Raw genomic sequence first — 26,409 nt, forward strand, 5'->3', positions numbered from 1 at the left:
GGACAATTTTAGTGTGATGCTGCCATAGCATCACAAGCCAGTTTTGCACAGTCTCCACTGCCGCCCCCTGATGACTCTCTCAGTCAACCCATTGCAGCGACTAATAGTCTGCTGTCAAGAAATTCGTATACTACTTGATTCAGGCATGCTGGGATGCAGAATGAGCGACTACTTTCGAGCATCCAATGTGGAGAGACGCCAAAGCCTCTGTTTCGGTGGTTCGTGAGCAATTTGATGGCCTAGAGCACAGAAGCAGAGTCACAGACTATCTTCCACAGGCAGAAGATCATTCTTGGGCGCTCAGTGCGGCTACTGAACTTGGCCGACCAGTAAGGTCGCGATGAAGAGAAGGCCGGCATGCTTATAGAGTAGCCAGAGTCTTCCCCGCGTACTTGTGCGCGTCGCGCAATATATTCTCTGTGAATCGGGTGCTGCAGAATACACCGACCCAGTCATCGTGACTCCGGATACAAGGTAGCGCAAGTCCGCTATCCGCACTGGCAGCTTTTAAAGATCCTTAAGTAGACCGACCTTTTCGGTCTTCATTCCAACCACTGATCGTCGCGTCTGCGATCAGAGCGAATGACTATATCAGCACTTCAGTCACCAACCATGAGATTAATTAGCTCTAACGATGCAAAACATCTATACAAAACAAAAATGCCCATATCTACAGCTTTTCCTCTTCTACCCTCCTTTTATCCGGGCCGATCCAAAATGCCATTACCGTCCTTAAATCTAAACCTGCACACTGCTATCATTACTGCTCTCCTCTGTCTCTGTCAAACTCCGCTCGAGCGCGGCGGTAACCTCGCCGACGTACTCACGCTCCTCGTCCTTGTTGATGACAAAGAACGCAGAACCGACCAAGATCGCGCCGAGTAGGTACCAGATCGTGACGTGTACATTGTTGAGCACAATGTCACCGGTGACCGCAAGCGGGATAGTGCCGCTGAGACCCATGGTCACGACGAGCGGGGAGGTGAGCAGAATAGTGACGATCCAGAGGTAGTCGCTGAAGAAGGTAACCGCCGAGTTGAGCACGATGATGAGCCACACAAAGTGTGTCGGCGGCATTTCGAGGCGTTCCGCGCCCGTGACGTGCAGGATGACGAGGACAGGCCACAACAGTGCGGTGTTGCACAGACCAACAAAGCCAAAGAAGATCTTCATATTCACGCGGGACTCGTCGCCGATCTTGAGCTTCAGGAGGGTGGTGTAGAGACCATAGATAGCCGCGGAGGTAAGTGACATGAGGTCGCCGACCACGATTGATGCCGCGGTGAGATTGCTCTGCTGCTCGTCCTCGCTCGCGCTGTCTTGCGTGGAAATAAGCACAATTCCAAGAATGCTCGCCGCGACCGCGTACAGTTTGCGTGCGGAAAACTTCTCGACACCAAAGACGGAGCCGATAAGCAAGGTGAAGAAGCTGGACGTGCATGCGAGGATGGTGCCGCTTGCGACGGTGGTGTAGCTCAAGCACGCATTGGCGAGCCAGTTCGCACCAAACCATAGGATGCAGAATTGCAGGCTCAAGAAAAATGTGTCTCGAACTGAAAGCGCGTCGTCAGTGTGTGCGGTCTCAGCGGCAGCGCTTGATTCTGACGAGTCGCGAGCGGCCAGGTCTTCGGCAGCCCTGCTGTCGACAGGCGCATAGCCATGCCTTCTAGGATGTAGCAGGTCGTCTAGGGTAAGAGTGCCGGCCATTATTGGCTGCACGAGGTAGAGGGAGAAGGTTGCGGTCGACAGGTACGTGACCAGGTACGGCTTTCTGTATATGTCGGATTCGAAAATAGACTGCACCAATGGTTAACACAAATACATCCAAAGTCACCGCAGAACGAACGTACATTGACCATAAAGCTGGACGAAACCCAGAGTAGCACGACGAGCAACAAGAACACAAGGCCAAGATTCCACTTCCGCTTTCTGCCTCCAACGGCAGCATTCAGCTCGTCGGTGTTGTCCTGCAGGAAGAGATGCTCATCATCTGATGCCAAGCCTGTCTCAGCAATTTGGGGATTATCGACGCCGGACACGATGTGTCCGTCGGTGGCAGTTGCTGTGGTGGACATAGTGAAAGAATATGTCTTGGTGTGGGTCACCGGGGTGCGCGGCGCGGGTGTGTTGGAGTTGTACTGGAATGAGACGTACTCTGCGCCGGCGGAGCGGGCAGGCGAGGACGCGGATGGCCGGGATGCCGTCGTTGTCGCGAAGGAGGTCGCGAGGGCGTGCAGCGAGGAGCTCCGGGGGGCGGTCGCGATGCTGGCGCGGAGGAGCGTCGAAGGCGGAGTCTGCTGCGGCGGTCTCGATATCGCAGTCGAACTGTGCGTCATATTTTGCGGTGCTTGTGCCTTTCGTATGCTCTCTGCTCGCCGCCTTTCCTTCACTGCCTCGGACGTGCGCGATTAAGAGTAGTCCTACGTCTGCCGCGTTTGGTACTCGGCGGAAACTAGCTATAAAAAATGCAGGTTGGCGCAGACGTAGAACCGCCTCTGCGGGACGCGCGTTGGGCTCACACAGACTCACACCGCGTCTCGCCACAGAAATAACGCGCGGAGGTGGCCACGCGACCTGTTTCGCCAGCGACATCACGCTTCCTATATATGTCCACTGCTCTAGACTGAGCATATTGAGAGAACGCATGCTGTCGCCTGTCGGGCAGGGCTCAGCGCAGACCAGACCAACGCGGGCCGCGATCTGCACTCTGCGGTGATCTCAGCTCTCTGCGGTGAACGACGATCACTTCACGCGTCTGCGCTCCGACTTTGTTGATCCCATTACCACATATTGTGATTCATGCAGAGAAGTAAGGAGCAGAGGGACCAAAAAAGTCTCTAGAGACAGGGGCTACGACGCGGTCTGCTCGACGGAGACGCGTTCAGGTACCACAATGCGCAAGCAGCACTAGACAGCATTAAAGGACTAATGCGCCAGTCACCATGACCAGTCATCCAACAACACACCAAACTCAATATCATCCTGACCTCTTATTGCTAGCATCTCTAAAAGAGAACTTCGTCAAATGGACAGCTGGAGCCTGCAGTGGAGACAGACCACAGAGCAAAGTCGATCAAACCGGCTGGTGAGCTCGGTACAGGTTCTACGCCGGTGGACGAACGTTTGATTCTGCAGTTCTATTCTGGTTCCAGGGTCCGGCAGCTGGGCCGGTTTGTTATCGCGCCGTCGGCAACAAAGATCTTATCTAGCACGTGCTTCTTGGACGCTTACTCGCTCTGTGCACAATGACGCCCTTTGTTGATCGCTTTGTTCTATGGTATAACTAATCCTAAGCTATCAAACACACTAAGGAGTAGGTAGGAAGTAAATAATTATTAACGTCGATGATGACAGTGGAGAGACGGCAAGACGAGAGAGAGTACAGGACAAGACGGAGACAAAAATTAAACAAGCCGATGATGTTCGACCGACAAGTTCAAAACAGACAAGAAAACAGACGCGCAATGTAGTTGATCAATTAAAAAGTAGAAAAGAAAGAAGGACGCACGGTTACAAAAAAAACCCCACATACCCCACCCCAAAGACACAAAAACACGATCATGATGCCTATATATGAGAAGTGGACTTTAAAGAGAGAAGAGAAAAACACGAGAATGTTTATATCTGTGTCTCTGCCGCCGTCGCCGCTGCTGACGTCCAGCATGAGGCGTGCCCGCTTCAATAACAACGGCGGAACGAGCCCCTAAACGCACCGTCGGTTGGCGTCATATGCATGCATCTCCGAAAAATATCTGTATCCATTTTCACTCTTGTTTCTTTTGCTGTTTTTTTAAGAAAGTCTTGATTTTTTATGTGTATGATGATGTGAATAGTCTAGCACTCGCACCCGCCGCGCTCGTTGTCAAGATGAATGTTGATGGGGTCGGAGAAGTCGCTGCTGTATTCCTCCGACGCTTCTTGTATGAGCGCATTGCGTGCGATGATCTCGAAGGCCTGGTCGACGTTAATGGCCTCCTTTGCGGACGTCTCAAAGTAAGGGATGTTGCCCTTCGCTTGGCAGAAAGCGAGCGCCCGCTTCTGGGAGACGACACGCTTGCTCTCTTCGACATCGATCTTGTTGCCGAGAACAACGAATGGGAAGGATTCTGGGTCGCGTGGACTGGCCTGCACGAGGAACTCGTCGCGCCAGCTGTCGAGGGCCTCGAAGGACTTAGCATTGTTGACGTCATACACGAGCACGCAGCAGTCAGCGCCGCGGTAGAATGCAACGCCTAGGCTCTGGAACCGTTCCTGGCCGGCAGTATCCCACAGCTAAGTTTTGTGAGAAAGAGTTCAACACAGGCAAACGAGGATGGAGAGCGCGGGCATACCTGCATGGTAACGGTGCGGTCGTCAACACGGACATCCTGCTTAGTAAGGAAGTCGGCACCAATGGTGGCCTTGTACTGGTTGCTGAACTTCTTGCTGACGTATTGCTGCCTGCGGCGGTGAAGACGGAGGTTAGCTGAGGTGGCCGCGCGTGCTGGCGAGAAGGATGTGCACACGCCCTCTCGCCACAAGAACAAAACTGGGGTATACTGACATCAAGCTAGTCTTCCCAACACCGCTATCGCCTAATATGATGACCTGGATAAAGACAATTATTGTTAGCGGCCGGTACAGAGGATGAGACTGGACACCGGTGTGCCATGTAGAGCCGAACCGCAACCCCGCCGCGCAGCGTCCGTCGTCGTCTTCCGCCGCTCCAGCGCAGCGCATAGCAAGAGCATCCCGAGCAGCAGCACGTAGAACAGAATGCAAGAATGCGCCGAGGAGGTGTCGCGCCAGACAGAAGTGCGGTACGGAAGAGTAGCACGGCGGCGGACGGACGATAGCGCGGCGAGGGTAGCGATAACGGTGCGGCCGGGGCAGGGGCAGGTGGCGGCGCGGGAAGGCGGTAGTAAAGGCGGGGACGCACCTTAAGCATTGTTTTCTTCCGGAACGACATTTAACAGGAGGAGGAGACACGAGGAGGGGAGAGGAGGCGGATGGACCGGGGAAGAGAAACCAGGTGGTGGGGGTGAGCAGGAGTGTGGGCCGGGAGAGACGTCTACGAACCGCATCAACACCGCTCAGGGTCAGGGCTCGGCCGCTTCCGGCGGAGTACGGGCCCCGCGCCGCTGACGTGAGAGCACGTGAGTACTGCGGCGGGCGGCAAAGATGCGTCACTACCAGCTTATCGCTGACCCGCACATCCCCATGTTCACCACCTCCACCGCTCCGCAGACCGACTGGCGTGTCGCGCTCGCCGCGCAGATCGACACCGAACGCGATGTGCGCGAGAAACTGCACTTCGACATTGTCCGCTCCTGTGCGTTCGCTGACGTCCCGTTCTGCTACTCCCCGACCACACACTAACTCCTCATCTCCCAGTCTCCGTCCTTGCAGCACGCGCTTCTGCAGCAGAACGTCGTCTTGAAACCGCGCTGGTCGCCAGATCCACTCCTGTGTCTGATCTCTCGGCCTCTACTTTGACAGCAAAGCACACGAAGCAATCATCCCAGCGCACACCACCGCCGCCTCCGCCTCCATCTCTATCACCTCCCCCCGCATCCGCCTCCGCCGCAAAAATCGCAGACCTCGAAACCCAAATTGTCCGTCTTACACACGAGCGAGACACGCTTGACGTCAAGTACCGGAATCGTGACGAAGAATACCGTCAGCGACTCAGTGCGATGCAGTTGCTCCAGGACGACATCCTCTCGTTGCACATTGAACTCAACGTCGCCGAGGAGCGCATAAACCGCCTCACAGCCGAGAACAGCGAGCTTGTCAAGCGTTGGATGGAGCGTGTGTCTAAGGAAGCTGAGAAACTCAACGACGCGAACGCATTCTTAGAGAGGTATGCATTGTTTGATTTGGCATTGTTTGATTTGGCATCGCTTTTGGCTAACTCCTATTAGCTTTGAAAGGTCGCATAAGCATCTTCGCAATAACCCGGACGACACTCCTCCTCTCCCATAGGAGTGAAATCTTTTATTAATCTACATTCCTCTATCACTGCATATCTATACCTAGTGTTGGTGTTTTGGCAATTCGCATCGGAGTTTGTTGGCTTTTCTTCTCTATTATTGCCTTTTAGTTCGCAGGTAGTTTACGCTATTCTACACAGTAACATTTGATGTTAGTAAGTACACTTAGTAATCTCGGCTGGGTTTTGTTCTTTACGGGCTTGCCAACGCCTTCTCCTTCTCCAAGAACTTCTGAATGCGGCTTCGGTCCATCGTCGATACATAGTACTTCCCCCCGGCGTCCGTCCAACTCACACTGGACGAGAAAAACTCCCGCTCACGCACGTCGAGCAAGTTGATCGCGGCCTCGACGTTGTGTGAGCTGATCGAGTGGCCGGCGGGGACGAATGACTTTAGCGAGATGATCTTCGTGCCGTCGCGCAAGTCGAGGAACATGTTCACGAGGTTGCCGTTCAGGTCGGCATCGAATGCATAGTTGTTGACCAGCTGTACGCACGACCGTTACAACCCGTGCCTCACAATTGTCAAACGAACTTATCAACTTACCAGAACATCCGTGCGTTTCAGCACGGCGTGGATCTCCTCGCTCTTCAAAAAGTCGCCTTCGATCAGATGCATCTCGCCGCACTGGATTCCCCATAGTCTCGCGCGCTCTTGCAACTCTTTCCCTTGCTTCGTGGCAAGCTCCGCTGCCTTCTCCATCATCTCGCAGCCATAGCTCTCACAGCCTGTCTCCATCGCAAACTGCAGCACGCAGTTGCCAACACCAGAGCCGAGATCCACGACCACAGACTCCGACGTGATCCCGAGTTCACCAATCAGCTTAGTGATGAACCGCGGTAACAGCTCACCGTACACATTATTTGAGAAGGCGGTGTACTTGCGCAGCTCCTTGACATGCGGCGACACAATGCGCGCGTACGTCTCGCCTAGCAACTCATGTGTCACTGCAGTCATACTCTTTTGAAACCGTAAACTCTTCATCAGAAACTCACGACAAGTTTCTGCGCTCAGTTCGTCATGGAAGTAGCCCTGGATAACCCCGTTATACTCGTCGACTGCGTTCTTGAACGCATAGGCGGATTTGCGAGTGATTGCGCGCTTAATCCGGCGCAGGATGCAGTCTTGCATGTCAGACGTGTACACTAACGCGGCTTCGTCCGCGGGGAGGTAATATTCTGCCACTGTCTGCATGATCCGCTGCAGCTCCGCCACAGGGTCGTAGTCGTCCTTGATGGACTTAACGAGACAGAATTTCTCAGTGGCGCTGGAGAGCGCTGGGTACTTGAGCTCGACTTCTGCGCTTTCGCTTTCTTCATTTTTGAAATCTAAGCATGATGTGTTAACAAAGGTCATCATCCTCTCTCCAACGTTTGCACTCACAAGGCTCGTATCCCGCGGTATCGAAATTCGCAATCGAAGCAGACGACGTGATTTCCAACGAACCCTCGGCGTTCAAAAATATATCATCCACCAGTAGCTTTCTCTTGTCGTCAGTCACGGCCTCGTGCTCGACCTTGGCCCTCTTTCTCGACAAAGCTTCATCTTCGCTTGAGCTGCCGGACTCGACAACGCGCTCCTCTTCTGGCTCGTCCTCACTTGTCTCAACATCGCTTTCTTCATCTTGCGACGTGATAAACTCCTTGCTGCTGACCGACTTCTTGCTGCGATTTCCGCGACCACGCTGTTCCCTCTTCTCAGCACTCTCCGCGTTCTCTTTCTTCTTCCCGCGCTTCGCTTTCGGCTCTTTTTCCTCCTTCTCCTTCGACTCGCGGGGCGCGCTTGCGGTCTTCTCCTTATATCGCTTATTCAGTCGCCGCATAATGTCAAGCTGGTACGACTTTCCGCTACCGCCACCGCTACCATTCGTCGGCGCGGGCTTAGCGATCTGCCGCGTCACCTTAACTGATTTAAACCGCACGTCGGCTTTCCGGTATTCAGACGACGGCGAATTGATGGATGCGTCATAGCGCGACGGGGTTGAAGACAGCGAGGACAGTGGGGTGGCGTAGTCAGTGTGTTTCGTTGTGGTGGAGTCGGTAATCGCCGCTGGCGACGACGCCGCCGGGGTCATTGGCGACGCGGAGCCCGACGCGCCGCGCTCGTGAGCACCAGACTTTGCTATCTTCTGAAAAAACGACGACGACATTGTTGATGGTTTGGAGTTGTGAGGTGTCGTGGCTTCGTAGTTGTGTCTTGCGGGGCGTACGTTGTTGACGCGTTGCTATGCCCAAAATTGCGCTGTACCTTCTCACGTTAAGCGAGTAGCGTTCTAGCAATGTATGTAACCATTCACAGTCCGGCTAGTTCAATAGCAAAAGATCCTTCCTGGCCAAACCGGCATTGACAGAAGAAGAGTTTGTGGCAGTGACGAGAGTTAAGAAACTGAGGAGTCCAGTACTGAGGAGTCCAGTAGTCTAGATTTGGAGGCGGCGATGGCGCACCGCCGGCGTTTAAAACCTTGTCGCAATGTCGCATTTGTTCGCATATCACAGCAGTATCACTCACGGAATAGCGTATCGCAGATCACACAAGGCGATATCGGATCATTTATTGGACTAATGGAAGCCGGGAGAAGGCTGAATCCACTGCCGAGGTGGAAGTCGATTATGGTCCTAGGTCAAAACTGCGAGGAGTGATCTCAACAAAGGAAGTTCAGAACTCGAGTAGGGAGTGATCTCTTAACTGTTTGCTAAGAGATTGCTGCATCTGACTGTTAAGTGCTATCGAAGTGACAGCCTATATACCATATCCTGCAAAACTCCTCTGAAAGCAGTCTCGGACGTGTGACGCAGCGCCGGAGTTGTCATCCTGATCATTGTCTGCAAGACCAAGCGCTAGATCATCAAGCGATAATCCTCGTACAGCAGAAAAAGTGTGTGCACCGAGCCGACACTTTTTACGAGACCAGGGCGGGACTGTGAGATCACTATTGCCACAGCGAGCCGTGCGAGTGAAAGCCGAAGTTGACCAAGAGACTGCTTTATATGAGCGTAGTATAACAGTAGTCAGTACACAGAGCTATGTCTTGCAGTATTTATCTGACTTTCCTGACTGTCCAAGTTGTCATGCTTGTTGCGACGACCTTCAAAGGCCAAAACAAGTCCCGCAGCCTACTCGTGCACGATGCCGGCAGCGTAAGAGGATGCTGCCATGAAAATATATCCATGTATTCTCGACTCCGCACTTGTGCTAGATATTTCGTCGCGATCAGGTCGCACTCTCTAATCCGGATGCTGGAGATGTCGCGAGAGGAATTTCGTGACGTCGTGATCCTGGCGTGATTAACGAGTTCGCGTCGGAGTGCCGTCGTAAGATTACTGAATATCCGATCTAGACGATTTCTCTATGACATGGTGGCTAGGTGCGTGGCTCTTTGCTACATGGTGGCACAGAAAGACAGGTTTATAGTGAACTAGGGCAGTACATATCACGTTGGCCGTGTCTGCTTAATCTAGCTCTCCCCGCTTCAGATCGAAGTCCTGAATCTGATCGTCAGGCATTTATCTACCCGCCACGTTCCAAAGGCGAGCACTACTTGTTGGAATTTACATCATGCGGCTATGGGAGATCTTAATTGGGGCAGTCGATGTGCGTAGCGGTGCCGAACATGGAAGTGGTCACTTCTATTCGCCACCACGACACACGGATTTCGCCAGTTCATCAGACGGAGTCGCAACGACCAGGAGATACTATCTCGATAGAGCAGCTTACGATAAATAAAGTGCCATATATAGAGACATTTGACCAACTTAGCGCTTGCGGGATGGAGGTCCTTGAGACGTTTCGCAAATTCGAAGATTCAGATCCGACTAAGATGCTGGCAAATTTATCGCATCTTGCCATTGCACTCAAGGGATTCCCCTAGCTGAGACATAATTTACATGCGAAACGCGGCTTGCTGCAATGAATCGCCTCCCGAAGACAAGGCAGACTAAGACGACTTGTTTGAACCTGTATTGCTTCGACTTCCGTCGCGTCTGGATGGAACCCCTACGCTCACGGAAGATGCTATGGAAAAGGTCTCAAAAGTGGTTACCTAATACATGGCTCAACGGCAAACGCAAACTGGTCTGTCAATCTGTGTTCTTGTGATGATTACAGCATATAGCAATGGCCGAAGTGGTGAACTTTTCATGCAATGAAGATGATTTCACGAGGACCGGCTGCCGTCGACAAGACTACTAAAAGTCGAATGGTTCGGTATACTGTAAATATGAAAGTTCTTATTTGGTGAGAAAAGTTATGAAGAAGCCGCGCTATGCCATTCATTCTCGGACGAAGCAACTTGCGTCTTAATGGAGTACGACGGCGCTGAGGTTTCGTCATATATCAAGGAATTTGCATGGTCTTAGCCTGATTGTGGATATGATAGCGGCTATATTCTGGACGACAGTGATACCATAGAATGCCTTGAGAATTTGACACATCCAGACTTTCTGGCTATTACTGGGAAATACCACTATGATCACCGTATGTACCACTTTTGTCCTACAGGAGAGCAGGAGGAAGCTGAATATCTGAATTCGTAGTACACTACAGGTGTAATTACAAACTCCTTCTTTATGTAGATACCACATGGCTATATTCAAATGCGTAAGCTTTTGTTGTAAAAATGCAAAGCCTCTACTCTTTCAGTTGCGCGACGACCTGATCAATTCGCTTGGCTGCCCATCCGAACCGCATGTTCGGAATCAAAAAAGGACGCAGATCAAACCGGTTATCATCCGGCGAGTATGATTCGGCGTGATAGCTCGGTGTGATGACAGTCATCTTGTGACGATTGATGGCGTAGTAGAAGAAGAAGGTTTTCACCTTCATCGCAATCTGCTCGGCTGAGAGACGCGGCGTCCATTCATGATACAGCTTGATGAACATACTGTAGGGACCGCACTTGTCAATTTTGCGGAGTCGGCCAAATATAGAGAGCTCTTCGTAGGTCATGCCCATGTCAGCCTCGTCCGATTGCACGTAGGTTTCCGTGATGGGTTCGAGCTCCGCAGTGGGCGTCGCATCGAGGAAGGTCTGTAGGATCGGCATCTTGTACTCGTCCCGCGCGTACGCAATGAAGCTCTTCAGATCGGTCTTGGAAATGCCGCCGATGGGGTTTATGTCAGCAGATGAGCAGTCATACTTCGTGAGGTAGCCACGCAGACACTCGTCCACATTCGCGGAGCCAAGGACAAGTAAGCCGCCAGTGCGGTTGCGCACCCAGGGAAGTAGCTGCGCGAATAGATACGCGAGAACCATGCGCAGTCGCGCCTGGATATTTTGCAGGGCAAGGTTCTCGGCGTCAGAACCACCGTGTACGCGAAAGAGCGGGCGCTTGCCGGTTACGATGGTGAAGATCTCGCGGACAGCGGTGACTGCAAGGTCCATGTTCAGATCAACGTGGTATGACCCAACCTCATTGGCGAGTCGCGTTGCGCGCTGGCGAGTGTCGAAGGAAGAGTTCTCCGTACCCATGTATGACGTATGGAAGATGCGAGAGGCGAACTCGACCGGATCGGCCGGGATGTACTCCGAGTCCGGAGACAAGCCTGCCGCGCGGCGTGCATCGCGAATGACGAGTTCGTCGCCATCTTCACACGCAGTGACGACAAGGCGGCACATGGAGTGCACGATGACCGCAGTCGAGCAGGAATCGATACCGCCGGAGAGAGGCAGGAAGAAGCCCGCGGCGCGCGAGCGGCGTAGGTAATCCCACATCCAGCACGCGGGCCCAAGTGCGATCTCCTCTTCGGGCTTATAGTAGTGGATTGCTCGGGGTTTAGTGGGGACGATGGTGGGGTCGAAAGACGAGCCTGTCTTTGAGAGAGCAAAGTTGGCCTTTATACGGTCGTATTTCGGTGTGGTCCGACTCTGCAGGCCATGCGACATGAGCGAGCGGTATGAGCGCACGTCTTCAAGATCGACGGTGGCGGTGACGACCTCTACGTCCTTGAGCGAGAACTGCGAGCCCTGGCCGACGACCTGGCCGTTGACGACGATGAGCGGGCAGCCGTCGTAGTAGAGTCTGTCGCCGTCGCAGCCGCGCTGGTTGGCGTAGAGATAAATGCCACCGCACTTTGCAGTGGCTTCGGTGATGAGGTTCATGCGCAGGTCCAGCTTGCGCAGCTGGTGGTGCGAGCCAGATGAGTTGGTGATGATTTCGATACCGTCTAGAGACATGTTGATGTGTGGAGCGTCGGGAGTGAAAAGCTCTTCGCAGGACTCGGCACCAAGGACTGTGTCGAACAGACTTAGCACAGCGTCGCCAAAGTCGACTTCGTGCTGACCCGTGATCTCGGCGATCATGCGAGGGAGGGAGTACTTCTCGACATGGCAAGGTCGCAGCCAGGGCGTGAAGTAGCGCATCTCGCGGTAGTTACCGTCGTTGGCGAGCCAAAGCTTCGGTCGGATGAGCAGGACCTGTTTGTTGTAGGATAGTATGCGGCAGTTGTAGCGGACGTTGCGATGCATGACCGGCATGCCGACGTCGAGGAGGATGTCACCGCACTCCTCGTGCTGGAGGAGCTGCGCGTACATCTCCCAGGCATGGAGGTACGTGTCGCCCTCGAGGAAGTGGTCGAGGCAGCCATAGCCTCTGAACGGTGTGAATGGAGGTCAGGAGATCGATCAAGGCATAGAGACGTACGTGATCTCGAGCTCCGGACCAACGCGGAGGGTGGAGCCCGCGGCCTTTGCCTGGACAATGGACTGAACGATGCGATCAAGGTTACCCTCCCAGTCGAGCGCCCATTGATTGAGGGCACTGTGCCACAGTCAGTGTGAGTGCGACGCTACAAAGCAGGTGCGACATACCAGGTGGAGATGGTCACGAAGTGGCCCATGGCAGCGGAGGGTGGGATATGGACGATATTCAGCGTCCGGCGAGCTCGCGGGGAAGGATGTGAGTAGTGCGAACCCTCACGTGATACTGTGATGCAGTCACAAGATAAGTCTATGCGCACATAATGTGCGAGTTATGCCGTAAGTAACGCGGCGGTGCAATTGATTGGCTCTCGGACGCCGGTGGATATCAACGCTAGGACGCATTCGGCGGCAAGGTTTTGCGTGCGCCTTTCTTATCCGCACCTTTTCTCTCTTCCTCTTCCTCGCCTCTTTCCCTCCATCACCACCACCGTCTACCACTTCAACAATGGTCAGTACTCCGGCACGTTCATTCGTCCGCTCAATTGACTGATCCTCTAGGCTGGCGCTATCGAAAACGCAAAGAAGACCATCCGGAGCCTCGACCCCGACGCCGAGTATGGTGAGTGCACTCCACCCCACCACGTCATTCTCTCCACACCTCTAGGACCTCAGCTGACTCCGTTCTCTGCCAGGCTCTGTCTTCTCCGTCTCCGGTCCTGTTGTTGTTGCCGAGAACATGATTGGCTGTGCCATGTATGAGCTTGTACGTAGACTTCCGCTACGTCATCCCCGTCGCACTCTGCCTAGTTATTAATCACGTCCTCTTTCGGCGATATAGGTTAAGGTCGGTCACGAGAACCTCGTCGGCGAGGTCATCCGAATTGAGGCCGACAAGGCTACCATCCAGGTCTATGAAGAGACCGGTATGTAATGCGTATTATTCGTGTTGCATGCGTCCGCTAACCCTGCCAGCTGGTGTGACCGTCGGAGACCCCGTCCTCCGCACCGGCAAGCCACTCTCCGTCGAGCTTGGCCCGGGTCTCATGGAGACCATCTACGATGGTATCCAGCGCCCGCTCAAGGCTATCCAGGAGCTGTCCGGCTCTATCTATATCCCCCGTGGTATCGACACTCCGTCGCTCGACCGTTCCATCGCCTATGCCTTCACTCCCGCGGCTCACCTCAAGGTCGGCGACCACATCACCGGCGGCGACATCTTCGGCTCAGTCTATGAGAACTCCCTTCTCAGCGATCACAAGATCATCCTCCCCCCCCGCGCACGGGGTACCATCACCTGCATCGCCGAGGCCGGCAATTACACTCTTAACGACACCATCCTCGAGGTCGAGTTCGAGGGCCAGGTCTCTAAGTTCACCATGTTCCACTCGTGGCCCGTCCGTGTTCCCCGTCCTGTCTCCGAGAAGCTCACCGCCGACTATCCGCTGCTCACCGGCCAGCGTGTCCTCGACGCTCTCTTCCCCGTTGTCCAAGGCGGCACCACTTGCATTCCCGGTGCATTCGGCTGTGGCAAGACTGTCATCTCTCAGTCCTTGTCCAAGTATTCCAACTCTGATATTATCATCTACGTCGGCTGCGGTGAGCGTGGCAACGAGATGGCTGAGGTCCTTATGGATTTCCCCGAGCTGTCTATCGAGATCGATGGCCGCAAGGAGCCTATCATGAAGCGTACGACTCTCGTCGCCAACACCTCCAACATGCCTGTCGCTGCCCGTGAGGCCTCCATCTACACGGGTATCACTCTGTCCGAGTACTTCCGTGATCAGGGCAAGAACGTCGCCATGATGGCTGACTCCTCCTCCCGATGGGCTGAGGCTCTTCGTGAGATCTCTGGTCGTCTCGGTGAGATGCCTGCCGATCAGGGTTTCCCTGCCTACCTCGGCGCTAAGCTTGCGTCCTTCTATGAGCGTGCCGGCAAAGTTGTCACCCTCGGCTCGCCCAAGCGTCTCGGCTCAGTCTCCGTGGTTGGCGCTGTGTCGCCCCCTGGTGGTGATTTCTCTGATCCAGTCACTGCTGCCACTCTCGGTATCACGCAGGTCTTCTGGGGTCTCGACAAGAAGCTTGCCCAGCGAAAGCACTTTCCATCCGTCAACACCTCGCTGTCGTACTCGAAGTACAACAATGTGCTTAACAAGTACTACGAGTCTAGCTACCCGGAGTTCCCTAGTCTGCGTGACAAGATGAAAGAAATCATCTCCGATGCTGAAGAGCTTGAGCAGGTCGTCCAGCTCGTTGGCAAGTCTGCCTTGTCCGATGCGGACAAGATCACTCTCGACGTCGCGACTCTGATCAAGGAGGATTTCTTGCAACAGAACGGCTACTCTACCTACGACGCGTACTGCCCGATCTGGAAGACCGCGTCGATGATGAAAGGTTTCATCCTGTACCACGACGAAGCTCAGAAGGCCATTGCCTCTGGCTCCAACTGGAACAAGTTGCGCGACGCCACCAGCGACGTCAAGTACCACCTGTCCTCCTCCAAGTTCTTGGAGCCTAGCAGGGGCGAAGCTGAGGTCAGCGAAGAGTTCTCTAAGCTGTACAACGAGATCCAGGAGAAGTTCGCGGCTGCGTCCGAGTAAGGTAGTCACGGAATGGACGGACGGTTGTAATATTTGTGCAAGAAAAAATTAATAATAAAACGCGTCCTTGTTTTTACAGATTCATTGGGAACAGCGAGTGCGCAATGTCCGGGAGGTTTCAGTTTAGTTCATTCATTTTTGAAGTTATCACGTTTGAGGAGTGATTTATATCAGCGCAAGACTAGCAGATAATATAGATATGTTGCAACAATCATGGATGACCAATCGAAGTATATATTAGTTGTCTTATTTAGCCTAGATGAGACCCTGCTTCTTTAGATCGTTGTACACCTTCTCGCTCATGACATTGCCCTCGTCATCCTCAACCTCGACCGCCTGCTCGCGCACGCTCTCCTGCGCGCGCCGCTCACGCTTAATCTTGTCCCACAGCGTCAACGCGTCCTGGATACTCGTGATCTCCCGGAACAATGCCGAGTTCTGGATACCGAGACAGCGCAAACCATGCATGTGACGAGCTTCACCAAAGTGCTTGTCGAACGCCTTGCGGCCCATGTACACAAAGTTGCCGCAGATCTCGCAGGTGTACTCGACACCGAGCCCATGAAGCTTCCACAACCAAAATGGGATGGGCTTGCCATCCCAACCAATAGGAAGTTTGAGTGGGTTGTACACTTTCTCGTCGTCGTCGTCACCCGAGCCCGCTTTGCCGTCCGCGGCGTCGTCGTCATCGTTCGCGCCACCAGCGCCACCGGAGGTGCCATCGCCAAGCTCTTCTCGTTCTAACGCTTCCAGCTCGAGTTGGCGCTCACGTAGGGTTAGTGTTGATCGTCGCTCGACGTTAGTTTTAGTTCCTGCGCGTTCTTTGTCGAGCAGCTTTGTCAGACTGGTCACAGTGTATTCTGTGATGAATATGCTGCGTTGCTTGTTGTGTGCGGATGCCGGCGTGGCAATGTCCTCGGCGTTTGATGCATCTTTTGACAACAGTAGCTCAGCGTTTTTCTTGTGCTTTTTACCGTTAAGATGGCCGTCGTAGACTGTCTGCTTCTCAAACGTGCGGTCGCAGGCTTTGCAGTAGAGCGGGTTTCCTGAAGCACCGTTCTCGGCTTGCAATTTTGTCGTGATCTCTCCCCACTTCGCGGCCGCGTCAGACGCAATTTTGCTTGATATCCCTTCCGGGTCGTCGAGTGGTTGTGTACGCTCGAGAAAGCTCTGCAGGTAGCCAGCGAGGTCGGTCAGATACCGCAGGTAGTCGTCATCTTTGGATGTCTTTGCGATCTGGTCGAATGTGAAGAAAATATCAAGATACTGCGCGTACGGCACCCGCTTGATGTTTTTCAGATTCAGATATCGCTCGTGGAACGCGATGAGGTCCATGTACTGTCCCAGCGCCTCCTCGCTAGTGAACATGGAGTCCACAGGGTCTGCGATGATAACACCGTCATCATCCACGCGTCGTCGCTTGCGATATGATTCTTCGAGATTTTCAACCTTCTCGTCGGGATGGCGCCGGTGGAAGTCGCGGATGCTGCGAATGCGCTTGTAGAACTCGTCGAAGGCAGTGGTGTTTGCAGTGCCGTGGACTACTTCGACCTCGTGCGCGCGGAGGCTGTGGCGGCATGTCAGTGCTGGTGATGTGTGACGAAAGTACGAGGGAGTGAAACATACGCGTCATTGTCGGCGACATAGTCGAGCACGAGCTGGCTTTGTTGCTGCACGCGGTCAAGGAACTGTGCGACCTCGTGATCACGGGATATGCGCTCGCGGTGCTGCTTGGCGGTTAGCAAAGGTGCACTGACGCGAGCAGCCTATGAAATGCGACATACGGAGCGCGGCGCAGACAGGAAACGATCAGCGATGGCGCCCTCTAAACGATCGAGATCTGCCGCCGGAGAGCGTTAGCAAGGACAAAAAAGTATAACGTGCGGTGATGCAGCGGCATGCACGGTACGTCTGGACGGGTGCGTGACAGGTCGTACCTTCAAGCGCATAGCGCTGTCTCTCGAGCACAGACATTGACGTACGGAGCGTGCGGAGCAGAAAGGCGGTCGGGGGGCTGGATGTGGAGCAGGGGAGGCTGGCGCTGTGAGCCAGATTCGGCACCGGCGGTGTGGCGCAAAGTACAACCGCGCAAACTGCGCGCAGTTGTGCCGTCGTCCAGCCACATGCGGCGCGGTGGCTGGGCTATGCGGCTGCAGCGCGCCGCCCTTGTTGCGGCGTCCTACCGACTCCGGCGCAAGAAGGCGGATCATCGCATGGCGCACAACGCCTCTCCACCACGCCTCCCCCACAACCGTGCGCGCCTCAAAGATGCTCTTTAAAGATCCTCCTCCCGGTACTTCTTGCGCTCCATTCATATTTCTTTCACTGCACGGCCATGGTCGACGCTATCACGTTCCTCCCACGACCGGTTCCACGCGACGACATCGCGCACACAGTCCCGCCTATCGAGCGGCATAATGCACTACGACGAACGGCAGCGCAGACCGCGAACACGACGACAACCGCGATTATGGCGCTGAAAAGCCGGAATAAGATTGTGAACAAGAAAGACGAGGCATGGATCCACGAACTGCTGAAGCCGCCATCGCTAGAGTCGCTCAAACCGCAGATGGCGACCGAGCACTGGCGGGTGCCCGACGAGGCGCGGCACATCACCGGCATGGCGTGCCATTCGAGCTTGCCGTTCGTCGCGGTTGGGAGCGGCAGTCGCGAAAAGAATTTGTATATATACGAAATGGCGAACTCGCGGGGGCGGTCGAAGTTATATGTGAGTGGTCATCTCTCTGATCTCTTTAGCATGGCGAGCTAACACATACACATCAATAGCACCGGCAAACGATCACCATACCACACATTCACAGTATATCATGGGCACCACTCGGCTTTTTTGAATCATCTACCGTCATCGCTACGGGTCACCGGAAAGGCCTTCTACACATTGTCAGCCTACCGGACTCTGACAACCCACACCCGGCACGCGTGTTGAGAAAGTTCAACCACGCCGACACTCGCCGCAGCGCAATATCCCGAGTATCCTGTCTCGAGTTTACATCTCCGGCGTGGACATGTGCGCCTGACGCGTCCATCGTCTCGCTGTACGGCGAATCGTTGTTCATGTGGGACGTCTCCCGAAACGACACACCTATCTTGTCGCAGAAGATCTCATCGCTTACGAATTTTCACGCGTCTCCCTTTCGTGATGGCATAATGTCACTCGCTGGCGCATTTGGAATTGCACTGCTGGACGTGCGGTCGTCTAATCCAGGGCTTCTACGCCCGAAGATAGCAAATAGCTCTGAATCGACAGTCGTCAAGTGGTCGCCGAGCAACTCGAACTGGGTCGCCTCGGCGCACGAGGACAGCAAGATCCGAGTGTGGGATATCCGAGGTGCTCAACCGTTTGCCGAGTTGTCTGGCCATTCAGATATCATTAACTCGGTAAGTTGCTGTGGTGGTGTTTGTGTCTGAGGGTATGCTAATTCATAAAGTTATCATGGTCGACGACGAATCCCAACGAGCTCATGTCCGGCGGCGCAGACCAGACGATCAACATCTGGGACGTGACAAGCCCCTCCTTCACCTACGACCCGCGCAAATCCGCCGAGAGATGTATTTCCAAAATGGCTCGGCGCAACGACAGCGCGAACATGTCGCCAGACGCGATGGACCTTGGTCGTCCACGCCATGCACTGTTCACGATCCTCGAGGATCCCGAATGCTCGCTCTCTAGCCAACCCGTCGACGGCGTCAAGTCCTACCGACAATCTGCGCCGGTCGTGAGCATCTCGAGCTTTGATGATGCAGCCACGGAAGCGAAGGAATTCTGCTCCGTGCACACTGACGGCACGATCGCGCTGCATCAGCTGAAGCAGCTACCGTCCGAGGCGGCCGCCATACAGATGAAGCGGCAAGCGCGAAAAGAGAACATCGGGATCATTGAGCCGGTTGCAATGCGCACCGGCAGCGAGGTGCGATTTCTAATATGACGAGTCTGATTTTGGTTGCAAATGCGGCTAGTGTCTAGGTGTTGGAGCGTCGGTGTCATTTTGTTAGTGCCTTTGAACTATCCCTGAAATTGAATTCTGGAAGCCTTCCCAAACCAGCACAGCGCGCCGCATATCGCATGGCGCAGGCACGTGCCCCTTTAATGTGACTCTCCCAATGCAAAGCGGCCCGAGAAAAAATGACTTCCCTCGCTTACTTACTTTCTCTTCCTCCTCTTCACTTGTGTATATCTACCCAGCCATAAGGAGTCTTCAGAGGCACAGTGTACTAGAGTTATACAGATCAACGAAACGACACGATGCCGGTATGTGACTTGTCTGCTTTCGCTTCCCCGGATTGCGTAGTGACGAATTCGATCCGGTGCTCTTGGCGGGATTTCCGACCGGACTAACGGCATCCCAGATGTTCATAGCAAATCCTCACCTTGGCGATAAGTCACGTTCCGAGGACTGGCGAAGTATGTTGCTGTACTATCTCTGTGCACGTCGCTCTTGATCTGACGATGTGCAGTTCGTGGGTACGACCCCATAACCCCGCCTGATCTGCTGCAACACGAGATCCAGCAGACCAAGCTCTCAAAGGCCAACGTCGTCAATGCGCGCACTGCAACTGCTAAGATCGTCTCCGGCGAGGACGACAGGCTGCTCGTCGTCGTCGGCCCGTGTTCGATTCATGACGTCAATGCGGCGCTGGACTACGCCGACAGACTGAAGCCGCTCGTGGAGAAGTACAAGGACACGCTGCTGATCGTGATGCGCGCGTACTTGGAAAAGCCACGGACCACGGTTGGATGGAAGGGTATGTTTTCTCGGTGTGGTGTTGTGATTAGGGCGTGCTAATTCTGCAGGTCTGATAAACGACCCTGATATCAACGGCACATTCGATATCAACAAGGGCCTGCGGATTTCCCGAGACTTGTTCCTCAAATTGACCGAGAAGCTACCAATTGCCGGTGAAATGCTGGACACTATCTCACCGCAGTTCTTAGCGGATCTGGTATCCGTCGGCGCCATCGGCGCACGCACAACCGAGTCACAGCTTCACCGCGAACTAGCTTCTGGCCTGTCTTTCCCTGTTGGCTTCAAGAACGGCACCGACGGCACGATTGATGTCGCCGTGGACGCGATCCGGGCGTCAAGTAATCCGCACCACTTCCTGTCCGTGACGAAGCCGGGCGTCGTTGCTGTCGTTGGATCCAATGGAAATACTGACACATTCATTATTCTGCGCGGAGGCAAGAGTGGGACTAATTACGGACCAGAGAGCATCATGGCTGCAAAGGAAAAGTTGCTGAAGGCTGAGTTTGTTGTTGAACATCTTGAGGAGAAACTAAAGAAGCTTGGCAAGGACAAGTTAACTGGGAAGGAGAAGACCGAGGAGATGAAGAGACACCTGTCTAGGATCATGATTGACTGTTCGCATGGTAACTCTAACAAGGACTACCGGAACCAGCCAAAGGTTATCGCATCCGTGTGCGAACAACTGAGCAAGGGCCAAGTTGGCATCATGGGTGTGATGATTGAATCCTTCATTACTGCAGGCAAGCAGGACAGCGACAAGCGACAGCGCGGTGAAGAATTTGTATACGGCCAGAGTATCACCGACGCATGTATCTCCTGGGACGACACTGAGAAACTGCTCAAGGACCTCTCCGACGCGGTTGCAGCAAGACGCGAGTACAAGAAACTGCATCCATTGGCGCCCAGTGATGGTGACTACGCCAGCGCCGAGGCTGTTGCGGCGCTGACCGGCGAAGACGCGCCGGCTGTCAAGAACGGCAACGGCAAGACAATCGCCACCACTGACACCGCGTCTCCTGCCAAACGAGTGCGTAAGGAAGTCTCAGAGTAGGGTGTTCTCGTTGTCGGATTGATTTTCTTGGTTGGCTCGGTGCCATTTGTATTTCTTCCTTGGGATTTGGCGTGAAAAAAGGTGAGGTCCGGTCGCCGTCGTTGGTACATGACTGGTGGCTGAACACAAAAGTTGGTAGTGAACTCGCTCTCGTATTTTTTAGGCAGAAGTTTTGACGCGAAATAATGCATAGGTAATTTGTTCTGTAAGCACGAAAGGGGGTCTGGGTCGTGAAGAAAATGTAGCCGCGACGGTGATGCGCTTGACTGATGGGGCGGATGAGCCGCACGACGCGTGCAGGATCGATTGATCAACAACCCTCGATGCAGGCCGGAACACGTACGTTCATCCCGCCACGATCCCCCAACGGCGTCGATATACGCAACCATGGCGTACACGCGCGAGATAGAGTTCTCAAAGACCATTGTGCCAACCAGTCTAAAGGAGAAACGGCGATACCCGCCGCTTGCGTCCTACACGGGCAAGTTGATCGCGTCGGTGACCGCAGACACGAAAGTCATCAAGAAACCTACTTCGAACTGGCGCGACGGTTCAAGTCAAGCGGTGCGGCATGCAGTATATGAGAGCGCGGCAGATGCAGCAAGGAATAAGGCGTCACAGTATCGGTTGCTGGTCAGGTCGCGACGGTCTTTGGGAGTCAAGTGGAGCTTCCTCATGCCGTCCGGCTTCGTCCCGCGTTTCTTGAAATGGTACGAGCCGCCTGTGACGACCACAACTGGCGACACCACTTCTGAAAAGGTAGAGATACATCGGATTTTGGCTGGCGACGACAAGGGACAAGTGTTCGTCTGGGATTTCGATATCGGGATCGTGGACATGCCGGAACACGAAGCACTGGACGATAAGGGGATGGTTGTGATCAAACAGCATTCGTGGGGCGAGAAAGTGCCGATATGCAATGTTGCATGGGGACGATCAATGGATGAGGTTATAATATTTTCGGACTTTCAGGTCGGAATTGCGTTGTGGAATCTGCAGACGAAGGAGTGTGTCGAGATATTGCATCCAAAGTTCACCACGGAGAGAGGTATGTCGCATTGATTTGATTTCTGTGGGTTTTGGCTGACATAGACAGGTTACGATTTCCAACCGGGCTCGCAGCACCTCGCCCTGCTCACACGCCCGGTCTCGGACGACATGATCGCTATCTACGGTGGTCCGCTCTCGACCCTCACCACTCTCACCACGATCTCTCTCGCTAGCCACGGCTTCCACGACGCGCGAGAGATAAAGTGGTCCCCGGATGGCCGCTTCATTGCGGTGTATGACGCGTGCACGAATTTCCTGGTTGCAGTCTTCACCGCTGCCGGCGCGCTGTACAAGACCTATGCGCTGGACGGGATCAGACTTGGGGTGAGTGGGATGGAGTGGAGTCCTGACTGCGCGTATTTGGTGGTCGCTTCGTATGATGGTGTTGTTCGGTGTCTGAATACGCTGACTTTCACACCGGTATGTTGTCCACGGAGAGGGTTGTGGGAGAGGGGTTGCTAATGTGAATATAGACGGCGACGTTGAAACATACGATGATAGTGAATTCGAAAGACAAGGCGGTTTTTGTCGAGAAACAGCTGGAAGCGTTCACAGACTGTATGTACATCTCGTCTGTGCAACTACAGAGGTCTAACAAGTAACAGATAATTGCTCGGGCTCACACCCAGTCCGCCGTCTCGACTGGTTCTCCAAGTGTGTGTGGTCCCCCTGTATGTGCTGCAACAATCACATAATTAACAAGTCACAGACGATCGTGTGGATGTGTATCCCTTCTCCCTCCTTCGCGTCGCGACAACCCCAACCGACGTGCCGCCAAAGACAGGCATATCGCTCCTCAAATTCAATACCTCCGGCACACTTCTCGCGACAGTCTACGACCGCGCGCCGACAACACTATGGATATGGTCACTATCCACTTCATCGATGTCCCTCCTCGCCGTGCTTGCGCACGTATGCAAGGTGCGCGACGTGGAGTGGCATCCTCAGCGCTCGGGGCTGATGGTCGTCGTGACCGCAACAGTGCGGGAGAGCGAGGCCGACACGGTGTACGAGAACGAGAATGACTACAAACAGAATTATGAAGTGTTCCGCAACAAACAACATTTGGATGAACACAGATACCACGACGGCACGTTGCGCGTGTGGAATCTGCAGTGGCGCTCTCCAGTGGTTATCCGCGTGAACCGGACTATGGGCGTATTCAACAACGTCTCGCGGGTAACGTGGATACGCGACGACCCGGAGTTCGATCACGCCGGAGCGATGGACTCTGTGACCACGTGGGAGCTTGCGCAGTGGTCGAAATTACTGCTCAGCGATGGAGACGCCTTCATGATGGGTTACCTCGATGACGAACAGGAACCGGAGGATGAGGAGACGCGGGTGCAGCGGTTGATGGATATAGTGCAGCAGCAGGAGTGGGCTGCCGAGACGTGGAAAGAGGGAGATGATGGAAGAAGTGATGATGTGGGGGATGAGGAGGATGATACGTTTGTAGGGCGGAAACGGAATTCGGCGGAGGGCGAGCTGATGATGAAGCGGCCGCGGATGATGGAGATTGTACTTACATAGAACGTGCCGCTACATCCCACTCAGTTCTGGCGCGCAGAGTCGCCCAAATGTCGTAGTAGAGACGACGGATCGTGGTCGATCAAGAACTGCGATGCGTACACAAATGCGACGCGTGCGCACGTGTGTTGTGCGGCGGTGCTGAAGCGAGAAGGCCCAGGCGCTGAAGAGCAGCAGTTCAGGGACACTTCGCCCCTTCACTGCGCGATAGATATCATCAGGCCACGATCGCGGCCCTTGTCCGGTCTACATTGCTCCCGGCTGCTAGTTGCCAGGAGGACGGCATTGGACGACGTGTTGACTCTACTTGCTAGCAGCACCACAGCGCAGACAGACGAACCATGAGCGCAGCCCGTTTAGCAACGAACAAGGCGACAGTGGACGCGGTGGCGGCGAAGTATACCGTGCGGCTGTTTTACTTACCAGTGAAGCCACCAAAGACGGCTACTGTTACGGAGGATACCACGTCTAAGGAGGCGATGAGCGAACCGGCATCGCCATCGTCCTCTTCGTCCTCGGCCGACGAGTCCGAGTGCGAGTCAGCGAACCCAAGTGTCTCGTCTTCAGTATCTTCCCTCGCAGACGTTACTACAACCAAGACGGGCAGTGCAAAGAGCACAGAATGGACGGACGATCTATCGCAGCAATCCGAGTTTTTCTGGACGTACCAGGAAGAACCGCACCGGACGCGGCGGATGCAGATTCTGCGCGCGCATCCCGAGGTCACCAAGCTGTGCGGGCACGAGCCGCTGACCAAATACGTGATCACCTTCGTCGTCGCGGTGCAGTTCACGACAGCGTACTTGCTGCGCAACACGCCCGTATTCTCGTGGCCGTTCATCGCGACCGCGTACTTCATCGGCGCGACTGCGAACCAAAACGTGTTCCTCTGCATCCACGAGCTAAGCCATAACCTCGGGTTTAAAAAGCCACTGCACAATCGGTTGTTTTCGATATTTGCAAATCTGCCGATCGGAATCCCATACAGCGCGAGTTTTAGACCGTACCATTTGATCCACCATAAGCACCTCGGAGATGCGTCGCTCGACACCGACCTACCAACCACACTCGAGGCACTGGTACTCCGCAATGTCGCGGGGAAAGCTTTTTTTGCTACGTTCCAGATTTTCTTTTACGCAATCCGACCCATGTGCGTCATGCGCATGCCGTTCACGAGCGTGCATCTGCTCAACGTGATCGCGCAGCTGATGGTGGATTTTCTGATGGTGAAGTTCTGGGGATGGTATGCGCTCTCATATTTCATCATGAGCAGTTTTTTGGCGGGTAGTTTGCATCCGTGCGCGGGGCACTTTATCGCTGAGCATGTAAGTCTAGCCTGGGTGTGTGACGGTGGATGCGTGTGCTAATACGAGCAGTATGTGCTGGACGCGAAGAACACAATGGTTGGCTCAGGCATCCCGCCGCCTGAGACGTATAGCTATTACGGGATCTTGAACCTGGTGACATACAACGTCGGTCTGCACAACGAGCACCACGACTTGTAAGTTTGTTTCTTGCAGTATATTTGAGGCGATGCTAACCAGCGAAGCCCTTTCGTGCCATGGACACGCCTACCCCTCCTGACTCAGATCGCGAGCGAATTTTATGCCCCGCTACCATATCACGACAGCTGGACACGGGTGATCTGGGACTTTGTGCTAGACGAGAAAGTGTCTCTGTGGAGCCGCGTAAAGCGCGGGGAGGCGATGCCAGAGAAGTTTGGTGCGATGAAGGAGAAGGTCGATATGGCGGAGGCGAAGACTGTGCGGGACGAAGATAACGGAGACAAGGAGATTGAGGAGGAATTGCGGAAGGAAAAACGGACGTAGATGGGTTTGCAGTGTGGTGCATTTGGAAGCTATACACGAGAAATATTAGAGAATGGGTTCTTTGGTCATGTACGTTACCCTCGCGCAACCCTGTGCTGCCACAAGTTGTTTATCGCTTCGAAACCCTCAACGACGCCAGATCCAAGTTTCATCGTAACCATCCTACACACTTCCCATACCGCAACCGATCACGGTGTCATCGCGCACGATGACAATCCAGTACATATTTCTACTCTCTCGCCAAGGCAAAGTAAGGCTAGCAAAGTGGTTCGTGACGCTTTCATTGAAGGAGAAGACCAAGATCGTCCGCGACGTGTCGACGCTCGTGCTTGGCCGGCGCGTCAAGATGTGCAATTTTCTTGAGTACAAGGGTATGTATTTGCATGTGTACATTTGTCTGCTGCGTGAGAATGCAGCGGGTGGCGTAGATGAGGCGAGTGCTAACGTGCGCAGAGACGAAGGTGGTGTACCGGCGGTACGCCTCGCTGTTCTTCATCGCTGGCATCGAGTCGACGGATAACGAGTTGATCACGATGGACGTGATTCATCGCTATGTCGAGCAAATGGACCGGTATTACGGCAGCGTATGTCGCCCTCTCCAACCCATCCACATCTCATGACCCACAAAAATTGCAGAGCTAACGCACATCTAGGTCTGCGAACTGGATATCATCTTCAACTTCCAGAAGGCGTACTATATCCTCGACGAGCTGCTACTGGCGGGCGAGCTGCAAGAGTCATCAAAGCGGGACGTATTGCGTCGGATTTCGGAGCAGGACGCGATGGAAGAGGCCGAGAACGACGAGGACAAATATTCGAGGTTAGGCATATAACTTTTGTTTACTATTTGATGGGCGTGAGTCACGACGACGGGAATTGGAGCATTAAAAGGTAGCACTGCTAAAGGGATGATGGCGCTACTGAACGAACTGCTTCGCGTATTTGTATCTCCTGTGTACGACAACATGCGTACCAATA

The 26,409-nt window shown here is 54.1% G+C and overlaps 12 protein-coding genes across 12 annotated transcripts; 7 read left to right on the forward strand and 5 right to left on the reverse strand.

Annotated features, from left to right (window-relative positions):
- Positions 1 to 598: 598 nt before the first annotated feature.
- On the reverse strand, positions 599 to 2,291 carry V1518DRAFT_385180 (uncharacterized protein). The gene is made up of 2 exons (XM_066901692.1): positions 1,851 to 2,291; positions 599 to 1,797 (listed from the first exon to the last, which is right to left on the reverse strand). The coding sequence occupies exons 1-2, from the start codon at positions 2,073 to 2,075 to the stop codon at positions 739 to 741; spliced, it is 1,284 nt and encodes a 427-aa protein (XP_066758770.1). The 5' UTR covers positions 2,076 to 2,291; the 3' UTR covers positions 599 to 738.
- A 1,543-nt stretch (positions 2,292 to 3,834) lies between these two features.
- Positions 3,835 to 4,651, reverse strand: V1518DRAFT_438396 (small GTPase superfamily; the record flags this gene model as incomplete). The annotated part of the gene is made up of 4 exons (XM_066906358.1): positions 3,835 to 4,272; positions 4,332 to 4,440; positions 4,544 to 4,587; positions 4,622 to 4,651. The coding sequence occupies 4 exons, from the start codon at positions 4,649 to 4,651 to the stop codon at positions 3,835 to 3,837; spliced, it is 621 nt and encodes a 206-aa protein (XP_066758771.1).
- Positions 4,652 to 5,195: 544 nt separating this feature from the next.
- Positions 5,196 to 6,423, forward strand: V1518DRAFT_418808 (autophagy protein 16-domain-containing protein). Its single transcript, XM_066904622.1, has 3 exons — positions 5,196 to 5,311; positions 5,374 to 5,842; positions 5,904 to 6,423. Exons 1-3 carry the CDS (start codon positions 5,200 to 5,202, stop codon positions 5,962 to 5,964), a joined length of 642 nt encoding a protein of 213 aa, XP_066758772.1. The 5' UTR covers positions 5,196 to 5,199; the 3' UTR covers positions 5,965 to 6,423.
- V1518DRAFT_375000 (histone methylation DOT1) lies at positions 6,165 to 6,929 on the reverse strand (the record flags this gene model as incomplete). Its single annotated transcript, XM_066901487.1, has 2 exons — positions 6,165 to 6,458; positions 6,519 to 6,929. 2 exons carry the CDS (start codon positions 6,927 to 6,929, stop codon positions 6,165 to 6,167), a joined length of 705 nt encoding a protein of 234 aa, XP_066758773.1.
- Positions 6,930 to 10,598: 3,669 nt separating this feature from the next.
- V1518DRAFT_375002 (uncharacterized protein) lies at positions 10,599 to 12,805 on the reverse strand (the record flags this gene model as incomplete). The annotated part of the gene is made up of 3 exons (XM_066901488.1): positions 10,599 to 12,558; positions 12,610 to 12,726; positions 12,777 to 12,805. 3 exons carry the CDS (start codon positions 12,803 to 12,805, stop codon positions 10,599 to 10,601), a joined length of 2,106 nt encoding a protein of 701 aa, XP_066758774.1.
- A 275-nt stretch (positions 12,806 to 13,080) lies between these two features.
- On the forward strand, positions 13,081 to 15,473 carry V1518DRAFT_418816 (ATP synthase alpha/beta family, nucleotide-binding domain-containing protein). Its single transcript, XM_066904623.1, has 5 exons — positions 13,081 to 13,116; positions 13,167 to 13,227; positions 13,301 to 13,371; positions 13,447 to 13,531; positions 13,581 to 15,473. Exons 1-5 carry the CDS (start codon positions 13,114 to 13,116, stop codon positions 15,203 to 15,205), a joined length of 1,845 nt encoding a protein of 614 aa, XP_066758775.1. The 5' UTR covers positions 13,081 to 13,113; the 3' UTR covers positions 15,206 to 15,473.
- On the reverse strand, positions 15,352 to 17,232 carry V1518DRAFT_418821 (uncharacterized protein). The gene is made up of 4 exons (XM_066904624.1): positions 17,143 to 17,232; positions 16,990 to 17,045; positions 16,832 to 16,932; positions 15,352 to 16,772 (listed from the first exon to the last, which is right to left on the reverse strand). The coding sequence occupies exons 1-4, from the start codon at positions 17,177 to 17,179 to the stop codon at positions 15,461 to 15,463; spliced, it is 1,506 nt and encodes a 501-aa protein (XP_066758776.1). The 5' UTR covers positions 17,180 to 17,232; the 3' UTR covers positions 15,352 to 15,460.
- Positions 17,233 to 17,365: 133 nt separating this feature from the next.
- Positions 17,366 to 18,981, forward strand: V1518DRAFT_315818 (WD40-repeat-containing domain protein). Its single transcript, XM_066901126.1, has 2 exons — positions 17,366 to 17,933; positions 17,993 to 18,981. Exons 1-2 carry the CDS (start codon positions 17,541 to 17,543, stop codon positions 18,632 to 18,634), a joined length of 1,035 nt encoding a protein of 344 aa, XP_066758777.1. The 5' UTR covers positions 17,366 to 17,540; the 3' UTR covers positions 18,635 to 18,981.
- Positions 18,982 to 19,363: 382 nt separating this feature from the next.
- Positions 19,364 to 21,216, forward strand: V1518DRAFT_316550 (uncharacterized protein). The gene is made up of 3 exons (XM_066901129.1): positions 19,364 to 19,628; positions 19,682 to 19,969; positions 20,019 to 21,216. The coding sequence occupies exons 1-3, from the start codon at positions 19,574 to 19,576 to the stop codon at positions 21,020 to 21,022; spliced, it is 1,347 nt and encodes a 448-aa protein (XP_066758778.1). The 5' UTR covers positions 19,364 to 19,573; the 3' UTR covers positions 21,023 to 21,216.
- Positions 21,217 to 21,409: 193 nt separating this feature from the next.
- V1518DRAFT_428159 (uncharacterized protein) lies at positions 21,410 to 23,605 on the forward strand (the record flags this gene model as incomplete). Its single annotated transcript, XM_066906077.1, has 5 exons — positions 21,410 to 22,070; positions 22,119 to 22,492; positions 22,546 to 22,630; positions 22,678 to 22,728; positions 22,782 to 23,605. The coding sequence occupies 5 exons, from the start codon at positions 21,410 to 21,412 to the stop codon at positions 23,603 to 23,605; spliced, it is 1,995 nt and encodes a 664-aa protein (XP_066758779.1).
- A 184-nt stretch (positions 23,606 to 23,789) lies between these two features.
- V1518DRAFT_418835 (fatty acid desaturase-domain-containing protein) lies at positions 23,790 to 25,546 on the forward strand. Its single transcript, XM_066904625.1, has 3 exons — positions 23,790 to 24,927; positions 24,979 to 25,103; positions 25,152 to 25,546. The coding sequence occupies exons 1-3, from the start codon at positions 23,944 to 23,946 to the stop codon at positions 25,429 to 25,431; spliced, it is 1,389 nt and encodes a 462-aa protein (XP_066758780.1). The 5' UTR covers positions 23,790 to 23,943; the 3' UTR covers positions 25,432 to 25,546.
- Positions 25,547 to 25,639: 93 nt separating this feature from the next.
- On the forward strand, positions 25,640 to 26,264 carry V1518DRAFT_374921 (AP complex, mu/sigma subunit; the record flags this gene model as incomplete). The annotated part of the gene is made up of 3 exons (XM_066901481.1): positions 25,640 to 25,802; positions 25,885 to 26,015; positions 26,085 to 26,264. 3 exons carry the CDS (start codon positions 25,640 to 25,642, stop codon positions 26,262 to 26,264), a joined length of 474 nt encoding a protein of 157 aa, XP_066758781.1.
- Positions 26,265 to 26,409: the final 145 nt, after the last annotated feature.

Source organism: Limtongia smithiae, assembly GCF_038497785.1.
Source record: "Limtongia smithiae strain NRRL Y-17922 unplaced genomic scaffold V1518scaffold_8, whole genome shotgun sequence".
Classification (NCBI taxonomy): Eukaryota; Fungi; Ascomycota; class Lipomycetes; order Lipomycetales; family Lipomycetaceae; genus Limtongia; species Limtongia smithiae.

Bases quoted from the DNA above. Each gene is read 5' to 3' on its own strand.
- V1518DRAFT_418808 (XM_066904622.1), top strand. From the start codon at position 5,200: ATGTTCACCACCTCCACCGCTCCGCAGACCGACTGGCGTGTCGCGCTC. The intron at 5,312-5,373 runs GTGCGTTCGCTG...CTCATCTCCCAG, and splicing joins CTTCGACATTGTCCGCTCCT to TCTCCGTCCTTGCAGCACGC. The intron at 5,843-5,903 runs GTATGCATTGTT...AACTCCTATTAG, and splicing joins GCGAACGCATTCTTAGAGAG to CTTTGAAAGGTCGCATAAGC.
- V1518DRAFT_418835 (XM_066904625.1), top strand. From the start codon at position 23,944: ATGAGCGCAGCCCGTTTAGCAACGAACAAGGCGACAGTGGACGCGGTG. The intron at 24,928-24,978 runs GTAAGTCTAGCC...TAATACGAGCAG, and splicing joins GGCACTTTATCGCTGAGCAT to TATGTGCTGGACGCGAAGAA. The intron at 25,104-25,151 runs GTAAGTTTGTTT...TAACCAGCGAAG, and splicing joins CACAACGAGCACCACGACTT to CCCTTTCGTGCCATGGACAC.
- V1518DRAFT_418816 (XM_066904623.1), top strand. The intron at 13,228-13,300 runs GTGAGTGCACTC...GTTCTCTGCCAG, and splicing joins CGACCCCGACGCCGAGTATG to GCTCTGTCTTCTCCGTCTCC. The intron at 13,532-13,580 runs GTATGTAATGCG...TAACCCTGCCAG, and splicing joins CCAGGTCTATGAAGAGACCG to CTGGTGTGACCGTCGGAGAC.
- V1518DRAFT_316550 (XM_066901129.1), top strand. From the start codon at position 19,574: ATGTTCATAGCAAATCCTCACCTTGGCGATAAGTCACGTTCCGAGGAC. The intron at 19,629-19,681 runs GTATGTTGCTGT...GACGATGTGCAG, and splicing joins ACGTTCCGAGGACTGGCGAA to TTCGTGGGTACGACCCCATA. The intron at 19,970-20,018 runs GTATGTTTTCTC...CTAATTCTGCAG, and splicing joins GACCACGGTTGGATGGAAGG to GTCTGATAAACGACCCTGAT.
- V1518DRAFT_418821 (XM_066904624.1), bottom strand. From the start codon at position 17,179: ATGTCTGTGCTCGAGAGACAGCGCTATGCGCTTGAAG. The intron at 17,046-17,142 runs GTACGACCTGTC...CTCCGGCGGCAG, and splicing joins ACAGCGCTATGCGCTTGAAG to ATCTCGATCGTTTAGAGGGC. The intron at 16,933-16,989 runs GTATGTCGCATT...ACCGCCAAGCAG, and splicing joins TCCTGTCTGCGCCGCGCTCC to CACCGCGAGCGCATATCCCG.
- V1518DRAFT_315818 (XM_066901126.1), top strand. From the start codon at position 17,541: ATGGTCGACGCTATCACGTTCCTCCCACGACCGGTTCCACGCGACGAC. The intron at 17,934-17,992 runs GTGAGTGGTCAT...ACACATCAATAG, and splicing joins GGGGGCGGTCGAAGTTATAT to CACCGGCAAACGATCACCAT.
- V1518DRAFT_385180 (XM_066901692.1), bottom strand. From the start codon at position 2,075: ATGTCCACCACAGCAACTGCCACCGACGGACACATCGTGTCCGGCGTC. The intron at 1,798-1,850 runs GTACGTTCGTTC...CCATTGGTGCAG, and splicing joins CGTCCAGCTTTATGGTCAAT to TCTATTTTCGAATCCGACAT.